Below are 10,630 nucleotides of genomic sequence, written 5' to 3' on the forward strand. Positions count from 1 at the left end.
GCCTTGTGGACCCAAAGGGGGGGTTCTGTCACTGCCCTAAATTAGACAGGTTCCTGGTCTGACTAATCTGCAGGAGCTCTCCATATCAGCCAAAAGTGCTCAATTGTGGAAGCCCAGAATTACTAAGTGTATCAGCCAATACAGCAATGTAATAATAATAATCATCCAACTAATTCATGCAAAAGGCAAAACAACATAAATCATCTCCCTGACAAGGTTTGTCTCCCACTTAGGGTTAGGGTTAGGGTTGACCCCCTTATGGTGGTCCTTTGCTAGAGTGGAGACTCTTTTTTTGGACAAGAAATTTAATGAATTAATCTTCATCATTGACATAAAGACACAGGTAATTCATGGGGTGACACATTTGATTTTTACACCTTGGATTTTTCTTATTTTTGGCCATATTAAGGTCAAAATTTGTTGAAAAAATTCATATGAATATAAATATGTTGAAAATTAATAGAAAAATTCATAGGATGAAAAGATAATATACTACAATAAATTACATTTCATGAATGTTAACCAAGGATAATAATAGAAAAGTAAAACCAAGGTGGACTAAATAAAAAGGATCTGTGGTTATTGCAGAGATTCTACATTAACCATTTAATTATAATTGGCCTCATTTAGGCCGTTAGGGGCCCATGTGTCTAACTTTTGGATCCATAGTCTCTCTGCCCTCTTTCTCTGTCCACTGGTCCAGCCAGGTTTCAACTCCAAGCACGCAATGGACAGATGTTGTACTCCATGTAGATTAAAATATTGTTCTAGCCTCTTTTGTGACTTGCCTTTCCCAGTTAGACCTAGTTGTTGTTTAAGTCTGATCAATAGTGATTTCCCAGTCTCATCTATATAAAGGAGGGGTGGGGTTAGGGTTAAGGTTAGAGTCTGGGGGCCCGTGGTTGGGTGTGTAGCCCAGTTATGGGTGCTTAAATGTGGGGTAAACTGGTTCGGCTGATGGGCAGCCTGATGTAGCCTGGGAAAGGATGCTTAAGAGTGGATCCCAAGGTTCAACTGGTGGGCATGGTTCTTGGAGCCCTCCAGTGGACCTGGGGCTGGTGTTTACCCAGGTATGGGTGCTTCAGTGTGGGGTAGGAATATTCAACTGGTGATCAGTGTTCCTTGGCGTCTCCGGGGACCTGGGGCTATAAATAATAACACTATAATATTTAAACTTTTAAATAGATTTTTTCCTTTACAATATAAACGTGACATTCATATAATAATTATTTCTTTTAGTGTATAATTGAATGTCTTTTCTTAATGAATTAATTTGACGTCAACAATATTTTTTAAAAATATTTATTTATAATTTCATGTTTGTCTTTCCTTACAATATAAATATAACGTCAATACAAATATTTTAATTGTATAAATTCTATCAGCAGGTGTCGCTGTTTAATCTTCCGTTACTTTGTGCACACTATCACTTCCTGCCGGTCGTGTCACGTGACCTCACCGTCACCGGGGTGAAAGGTCATGTTTCCCTGTTTGAATGTTAGCCGAATGAGTGAAGCTGTGTCGGATTCACAGCTTTAAATGTTTCTGTTTGACTGGTGGTGAGTGAAGCTCGTCCAGCAGCTTTCAGTAGCTTTCAGCAGGTACCGACCGTAGTCACCGTTTGTTTTGCTGTTCGTAGCGCGCTAACAGGCTAACAGGCTAACGGGCTAGCTGCAGTTTATTCCTCTAAAAACCGACAGTTCATTTCATGGATTTCATTTAACGGCTGAGTCTTCAGGTGCAGTTTGACAGTCTGTAACTTAGAGGAGCCGTTGGGACCCGTAGTCTCTGTTTCTGGCAGGTCAGAGTTTCTGCTGTCTGTGCAGTTTAATAGCAGGATTAACACTCAACACAAGCTGATTATACACACACACACATATATACAGAGGTGGAAGAAATACTCAGATACTTTACTGCAGTAAAAGTACATAAGTATTATGAGCTTGATGTAGTTAAAGTATCGCAGTAAAAGTACATAAGTATTATGAGCTTGATGTAGTTAAAGTATTGCAGTAAAAGTACATAAGTATTATGAGCTTGATGTAGTTAAAGTATTGCAGTAAAAGTACATAAGTATTATGAGCTTGATGTAGTTAAAGTATTGCAGTAAAAGTACATAAGTATTATGAGCTTGATGTAGTTAAAGTATTGCAGTAAAAGTACATAAGTATTATGAGCTTGATGTAGTTAAAGTATTGCAGTAAAAGTAGTGGTTTGGTCCCTCTGACTGATATATTATTATATATGACATCATTAGATTATTAATAGTGAAGCATCAGTGTTAGAGCAGCATGTTACTGTTGTAGCTGCTGGAGGTGGAGCTAGTTTACACTACTTTATATACAGTTAGCTAGTTTAGTCCAGTGGTTCCCAACCTAGGGGTCGGGCCCCTCCAAAGGGTCAGCAGATAAATCTGAGGGGTGGTGAGATGATTAATGGGAGAGGAAAGAAGAAAAAACAAAGTTCTGATACACAAATCTGTTTTCAGTTTTTGGACTTTTTCTCTAATCTTTGATTTTTGCTGAAATATTGGATCATTTGAACATTTATTGAAATGAAAGCATGTGAGAAGTTTAGAGGGAAAAATCACTATTTGGTGGAGCTGTTAACAACTCATAGACATGTGAAATGTGACCCCGACTACACACTGCTTTTTGTAAGACGTCAAAAGACAAAAAGGTTGGAAACCACTGGTTTCATCTTTAACAATGTGTTGTATTTTAAAAGCTTGTTATATTATCCATTGTGTCAAATCTTCATCTGAAAAGTAACTAAAGCTGTCAAATAAATGTAGTGGAGTAGAAAGTACAATATTTCCCTCTGAAATGTAGAAAGTAGCATCATATGGAAATACTCCAGTAAAGTACAAGTACCTCAAACTGTACTTAAATACAGTACTTGAGTAAATGTACTCACTCTCCACCATTGACAATATAATACATACTACACACTGTATGAAGATTAAAATGCTCAGCTGTGTCAGAGGAGTTGATGACAGCAGGCTTTGTTTTGAGGTGTTTCTGTTATTTTGTCCACCTGCATCCTGTTCTTCATCACTGAGTAAGACTGATCTGATATTTGTTGTTTTAAGAGTATCTTTTTTTTTTTTTTTTTTTTTTTTTTTTTTTTTTTTTTTTAGTTTGCTGGATTGTGATCAACAGTTATTAGGTTATGCAGTTATTATTATCAGTTATTATTAAGGACGAGTTCATAGTTCATCAGGTCAGTCATTAAACCAACAGTCAGTGTGTTTCTGTCTGTAATCATACTGACCATTAGAAGATCCCTTCATAATGACCTTACAATGGAAGTGATGGAGGACTAAATCCACAGTCTGAAGCTAATATGAAGCTTCACACAGACGTTTAAATGACTGTGTGGACACACATCACACATCACTTCCATTAAAGCACATTTGAAGGATCTTTAATATCCAGTATGAACAGGAGCCGCAGCCTGTTCAGCACCACTATGCCCTGAAGTGCTGAATGTGTGTATAGAAATTGAAATGTCTGTAGAAATCTTTTAAGGAAACTCTCATAACTTCTTAAATTGATCGTCATCATGAAAGTAGGTCCTGGTGTTCTTAAGAGGTTCCGTCAGCTTCAGTTTGAAACAACAAGCTGTTCAACTGTCTTTTTTAAAGTTGCTGGCGTCGTCTTTGAACAACCTGCTGGCATGGACTCAGAGAAGGCGGCGCTTCAGCGGGAGGTGTGTCGGCTGCAGGAGGAGCTGGCCGAGAGTCGAGCAGAAAGAGAGGAGCTAGAGTCCAGGAGCAGAGCTCTGAATGACCGGGTGAGGAGGGGTGGGAACGGGCGGGGGGGGGGGGGGGGGGGGGGGGGGGGGGGGGGGTGTGTCATGTGATCAGCAGTGTTGATCTCTCTCTCTCTCTCTCTCTAGCTGTGCCAGTCACTGTCTCCCTCGCTTGCTCTCTCCCTGCGTGTGGAGGGTGAGCAGAGAGAGTGGAGGAGGAGGGTGAGGGAGGGGAGAGAGAGGGAGGCCAGACAGGCTCTGCTGATCCACCGCCTGCAGAACAAGGTGAGGAAACGCTGTCTGGAATAACCTTTATAACAGCAGACACCAAGTCAGCAATCAGAAAAAGTATCTATCACTATTAGTGGTGTTATTAGCAGTAGTGTTATTAGTAGTGTTATTAGTAGTGTTATTAGCAGTGTTAATAGTAGTGTTATTAGCAGTGTTAATAGTAGTGTTAATAGTAGTGTTAATAGTAGTGTTATTAGCAGTGTTATTAGCAGTGTTAATAGTAGTGTTATTAGCAGTAGTGTTATTAGCCGTAGTGTTATTAGCCGTAGTGTTATTAGCAGTAGTGTTATTAGTAGTGTTATTAGCAGTAGTGTTATTAGCAGTAGTGTTATTAGCCGTAGTGTTATTAGCAGTAGTGTTATTAGCAGTGTTATTAGCAGTAGTGTTATTAGCAGTAGTGTTATTAGCAGTAGTGTTATTAGCAGTGTTATTAGCAGTAGTGTTATTAGCAGTGTTATTAGCAGTAGTGTTATTAGCAGTAGTGTTATTAGCAGTAGTGTTATTAGCAGTAGTGTTATTAGCAGTAGTGTTATTAGCAGTAGTGTTATTAGCAGTAGTGTTAGTACTGTAGCAGTGTTATTAGCAGTAGTGTTATTAGCAGTGTTATTAGCAGTAGTGTTATTAGCAGTGTTATTAGCAGTAGTGTTATTAGCAGTAGTGTTATTAGCAGTAGTGTTATTAGCAGTAGTGTTATTAGTAGTGTTATTAGCAGTAGTGTTATTAGCAGTAGTGTTATTAGCCGTAGTGTTATTAGCAGTAGTGTTATTAGCAGTGTTATTAGCAGTAGTGTTATTAGCAGTAGTGTTATTAGCAGTGTTATTAGCAGTAGTGTTATTAGCAGTAGTGTCATTAGTAGTGTTATTAGCAGTAGTGTTATTAGCAGTAGTGTCATTAGTAGTGTTATTAGCAGTGTTATTAGTAGTGTTATTAGCAGTGTTATTAGTAGTATTATTAGCAGTGTTATTAGTAGTGTTATTAGCAGTGTTATTAGCAGTAGTGTCATTAGTAGTGTTATTAGCAGTGTTATTAGCAGTAGTGTCATTAGTAGTGTTATTAGCAGTGTTATTAGTAGTGTTATTAGCAGTAGTGTTATTAGCAGTGTTATTAGCAGTAGTGTCATTAGTAGTGTTATTAGCAGTGTTATTAGTAGTGTTATTAGCAGTGTTATTAGTAGTATTATTAGCAGTGTTATTAGTAGTGTTATTAGCAGTGTTATTAGCAGTAGTGTCATTAGTAGTGTTATTAGCAGTGGTGTTATTAGCAGTGTTATTAGTGGTGTTATTAGCAGTGTTATTAGTAGTGTTATTAGCAGTGTTATTAGTAGTGTTATTAGCAGTGTTATTAGTGGTGTTATTAGCAGTGTTATTAGTAGTGTTATTAGCAGTGTTATTAGTAGTGTTATTAGCAGTGTTATTAGCAGTAGTGTCATTAGTAGTGTTATTAGCAGTGTTATTAGCAGTGTTATTAGCAGTAGTGTCATTAGTAGTGTTATTAGCAGTGTTATTAGTAGTGTTATTAGCAGTAGTGTTATTAGCAGTGTTATTAGCAGTAGTGTTATTAGCAGTAGTGTTATTAGCAGTGTTATTAGCAGTGTTAACAGTAGTGTTATTAGCAGTAGTGTTATTAACAGTGTTATTAGTAGTGTTATTAGCAGTGGTGTTAGCAGTAGTGTTATTAGCAGTAGTGTTAGTACTGTAGCAGTGTTATTAGTAGTGTTATTAGCAGTAGTGTTAGCGGTAGTGTTAGCAGTAGCGTTAGCGGTAGTGTTAGCAGTAGTGTTAGTACTGTAGCAGTGTTAGCAGTAGTGTTAGCAGTAGTATTAGTACTGTAATAGTGTTATTAGCAGTGTTATCAGTAGTGTTAGCAGTAGTGTTAGTACTGTAGCAGTGTTAGCAGTGTGTTGTACTAAGTGTGTTACTGTCTGCAGGTGTTGGAGTACAGAGATCGATGTCAGAGTTTGGAGCTTCATCTGCAGGATGAACACACAGAACTACTGAATACTGAGGTTAGACTCAAGTACTACTACAGTACTGTAACAGTACTACTCTGTACTACTTCAATACTAACACAAAAGTACTATTACAGTACTACCATTGCACTTCTACAGTATTATTACAGTACTGTCATAGTACTCTTTCAATACTACTACAATACTTCTACAATACTACTACAATACCATCTGCTCTCCTACTCTGATATTGCAGTAATCCAGTGTTGCTGTGTGTGTGTGTGTGTGTGTGTGTGTGTGTGTGTGTGTGTGTGTGTGTTTCATGTTCATGGTGTTGTGTGTTTGTGTTTTGTAGCGGAAGATCAGAGATGAACACAGCGACTCTCTGGAGAGCGCCCTCATCAGGCTGGAGGAGGAACAGCAGAGGTATGTGTGTGTGTGTGTGTGTGTGTGTGTGTGTGTGTGTGTGTGTGTCAGTCTCACCTGTGTGTGTGTGTGTGTGTGTCAGCCTCACCTGTGTGTGTGTGTCTCTGCAGGTCAGTCGGTCTGGTTGACACCAATACTCTCCTCCGAGAGCAGCTTAGCCAATCAGAGCAGGCAAACCAGGCCCTGAGGGAAGATGTTCAGAAGCTGACAGCTGATTGGACAAGAGCTGTGGAGGAGGCGGAGCAGCGAGAAGCTGATTGGCAGAGAGAGAAGGAGGTCGGCATTTTGGTTTTAGTTGTGTGGGATTCAGTTTGATGTTTGATTTAAGCTTCATACTTTGTGTATTTCAGAGGGAAATGTTGCAGTTTTTAGTGCATTACATTTGTTTCACAGCTGTACTTCAAGTTAATAGTTAACATACAAAATATGTGATGATCTTTTAAATATAATGTTTTAGATTAAACTACCTGACAACATATAAATAAATGTATCAAGTTAGACCGAGTGATATGAATCCATAATATAATATTTCATTGGACTTTAGAACCAACTCTTCTAAGTCTGTTCTGGTTTATTATTATAATTATCATTATTATTATTTATCTACTGCTGCAGCTCAAGTTACTGTGAGCTGGAATGAGCTAAAACCATGAAACTTGGCACATTAACTGGAAACTACGTGTATGTGCTTCACAGAAATACGAGCCCAGTCGACCAGATGGTGGCGCTGTAATTAAGGCCTGAAAATCCATTTTTTAAAAGGTTGCGTCGCTCTCAAGTCTAAAAAAAGCAGGAAACAAAACAATAAAAGAATTAGAAGTTTTCGAATTTTGACTCAATACCAAGTTTGGAGCCTTGGAGGACTGAGATACACATTTCTATTATAAATGAACAAGATCAGTTGAAAAACATGGCCGCCATCAGCCAAAATATCTTCGCAAAGGCGGGGCCATAACTCATCAACTGTCCATTTTGAGCCCGACCCGTAGGGGGCGCCAGAAATTCCACAAACGCATATCTGAAGACCTGGAGACCAGAACTTCACCCAAACTGATGGGCGATCTCTGGGGGCGGGTATTAACATTAACCTGAAGCGCCATATTGATCGATGCGAGTGGGCTCGGCCTATCACATCTTTGCTTATAACTCATTAAAACTCATCGGAGACATCCTGCGCTCACCTGAACATACACGCCGAGTTAAAACCCGCAGGCTCTCTGATGATTGGTCTCATCACGTGTTTAAACAGAAGTAAACTGAGGTGACTTAACTTCCCGCTCGTGGTTGTCTGTGGCTTTAATTTTGGCGGATTGAGCTGCTTCCTTCTGTTGAGCCCAAAAGGTTTGAACCTGCGAATTTGCGCTTGCGTCTATATTTAATAATTTATTTTTATTCTATTAAGTGTTCAGTTACATGTTTTGTATCTTCAGCATTATGGTTTAAATGCAGCTTCAAAGCATGACATTGTTACAGAGAAATATTGAAGTTATTTATTTGTTTATTGGTTTAAATATACTTCAAAATACTGGAATCAGCCTATAAATATACAGAATATTTTACTAGTAATGGACTTTTACACTGGTATTGATTCCTGCAATATGGAAACGATCCAAATACTATTCCTGTTTTCCCCTAATGTGTGTGTGTGTTTGTGTGTGTGTGTGTGCGTGCGTGTGTGCTTGTGTGCGTGTTTGTGTGTGCGCGTGTGCGTGCGCGTGCGTGCACGCGTGTGTGTGTGTGTGCGCGTGTATGTGTGTGTGCGTGTGTGTGTGCGTGTGTGTGTGCGTGTGCATGTGTGTGCTTGTGTGCGTGTGTGTGTGTGCTTGTGTGCGTGCATGTGTGCGTGTGTGCGTGTGTGTGTGTGTGTGCGTGCGTGTGTGCGTGCGTGCGTGTGTGTGCGTGTGTGTGTGTGCGTGCGTGCGTGTGTTTGTGTGTCCAGTGTCGGGCAGGAAATGTGGGTCAGCAGCAGGATCGCCTGCTGTCAGTGTGGAGGTCTGTGGTCACTCTGAGACGACACTGTCACACCATCAAAACAGCGACTGACAGGTACTTTGTTTGTGTTGCATCTTTCTTACCAAAATAAATATTGCAGCTCAAAATACAACAAAAGAAATTACAGGCACCAAGCGCTTCAAACCCACCGGCACATAACATAGTATACATAATAATATCAATAATAAACTAGATCAGTTAAAACAAAGAATGTGTTAAAAGTACAGTAGTGTTTACGTGTAAAGCAGACTGAGGGGAAACTAGTGAACGGCTAAAGTAAAGCTGATATCTGTCGCTAGTGTTTCATAGTTTTGCTGCACCGCTGATCTTTCAGCTGCTGGAATCCCCAATAAACCAGCAGCAGATGATCACAGCATTCGTGAAGGCTGTTAGTTAACGAGGCAGTTAGTTAACGAGGCTGTTAGTTAACGAGGCAGATACTTAATGAGGCTGTTAGTTAACAAGGCTGTTAGTTAACGAGGCTGTTAGTTAACAAGGCTGTTAGTTAACGAGGCAGATACTTAATGAGGCTGTTAGTTAACAAGGCTGTTAGTTAACGAGGCAGATACTTAAGGCAGTTAGTTAACAAGGCTGTTAGTTAACGAGGCAGATACTTAACCAGGCAGTTAGTTAACAAGGCTGTTCGTTAACGAGGCAGATACTTAACGAGGCAGTTAGCGACGTAGCTTTGTCTGAGCCTGTTAAGGACCTAAAAGTCATTTCTAAATGTTACAGGAAGTCAGAGCAGAGCAGCTAAAACTGGACTAATGTGATCTCTCCTCTTGGTTCTGGTTCTGGTTAACAGCCGAGCTGCAGAGTTTTGAGCTGAAGTCTTTCAGTGTTTTTATTAAATAAGAGAAATTCAAAAGATCAAAACATATTTTATGTAATGGAACAAATAAATAACATAAATAAATAACAGTTTACAATATTTAGAAATATATAAGTTGACCCACCTGCTGTAAGTTGACTCACCTGCTGTAAGTTGACTCACCTGCTGTAAGTTGACTCACCTCTTGTAAGTTGACTCACCTGTTGTAAGTTGACTGACCTGCTGTAAGTTGACCGACCTGCTGTAAGTTGACTCACCTGCTGTAAGTTGACTGACCTGCTGTAAGTTGACTCACCTGCTGTAAGTTGACTCACCTCTTGTAAGTTGACTCACCTGCTGTAAGTTGACCGACTTGCTGTAAGTTGACCGACCTGCTGTAAGTTGACCGACCTGCTGTAAGTTGACTCACCTGCTGTAAGTTGACTGACCTGCTGTAAGTTGACCGACCTGCTGTAAGTTGACTGACCTGCTGTAAGTTGACTCACCTGCTGTAAGTTGACTCACCTCTTGTAAGTTGACTCACCTGCTGTAAGTTGACCGACTTGCTGTAAGTTGACCGACCTGTTGTAAGTTGACCGACTTGCTGTAAGTTGACCGACCTGTTGTAAGTTGACTCACCTGTTGTAAGTTGACCGACCTGCTGTAAGTTGACCGACCTGTTGTAAGTTGACCAACTTGCTGTAAGTTGACCGACCTGTTGTAAGTTGACTCACCTGTTGTAAGTTGACCGACTTGCTGTAAGTTGACCGACCTGTTGTAAGTTGACCGACTTGCTGTAAGTTGACCGACCTGTTGTAAGTTGACCGACTTGCTGTAAGTTGACCGACCTGTTGTAAGTTGACCGACTTGCTGTAAGTTGACCGACCTGTTGTAAGTTGACTCACCTGTTGTAAGTTGACCGACTTGCTGTAAGTTGACCGACCTGTTGTAAGTTGACCGACTTGCTGTAAGTTGACCGACCTGTTGTAAGTTGACCGACCTGTTGTAAGTTGACCGACTTGCTGTAAGTTGACCGACCTGTTGTAAGTTGACCGACCTGCTGTAAGTTGACCGACCTGCTGTAAGTTGACCGACTTGCTGTAAGTTGACCGACCTGTTGTAAGTTGACCGACTTGCTGTAAGTTGACCGACCTGCTGTAAGCTGACCGACCTGCTGTAAGTTGACCGACCTGCTGTAAGTTGACCGACCTGCTGTAAGTTGACTCACCTGCTGTAAGTTGACCGACCTGCTGTAAGTTGACCGACTTGCTGTAAGTTGACCGACCTGCTGTAAGTTGACCGACTTGCTGTAAGTTGACCGACCTGCTGTAAGTTGACCGACCTGCTGTAAGTTGACCGACTTGCTGTAAGTTGACTCACCTGTTGTAAGTTGACCAACCTGCTGTAAG

The 10,630-nt window shown here is 40.3% G+C and overlaps 1 protein-coding gene across 5 annotated transcripts in view; it reads left to right on the plus strand.

Moving 5' to 3' along the window:
• The first annotated feature begins 1,433 nt into the window (after positions 1 to 1,433).
• si:dkey-230p4.1 (trichohyalin) overlaps positions 1,434 to 10,630 on the plus strand; it is a 34,457-nt gene continuing 25,260 nt past the window's right edge. The window contains exons 1-9 of one of the 5 annotated variants that reach the window (XM_044365684.1): positions 1,434 to 1,601; positions 3,140 to 3,167; positions 3,199 to 3,222; positions 3,647 to 3,795; positions 3,901 to 4,038; positions 5,972 to 6,049; positions 6,348 to 6,418; positions 6,529 to 6,694; positions 8,358 to 8,464. In XM_044365684.1, coding sequence (XP_044221619.1) covers positions 3,679 to 3,795; positions 3,901 to 4,038; positions 5,972 to 6,049; positions 6,348 to 6,418; positions 6,529 to 6,694; positions 8,358 to 8,464 — 677 coding nt within the window. In that variant the 5' untranslated portion in view covers positions 1,434 to 1,601; positions 3,140 to 3,167; positions 3,199 to 3,222; positions 3,647 to 3,678. The other 4 variants (XM_044365685.1, XM_044365688.1, XM_044365686.1 and 1 more) reach the window with 4 other exon arrangements.

Source organism: Thunnus albacares, chromosome 11 (genome assembly GCF_914725855.1).
Source record: "Thunnus albacares chromosome 11, fThuAlb1.1, whole genome shotgun sequence".
NCBI lineage: Eukaryota > Metazoa > Chordata > Actinopteri > Scombriformes > Scombridae > Thunnus > Thunnus albacares.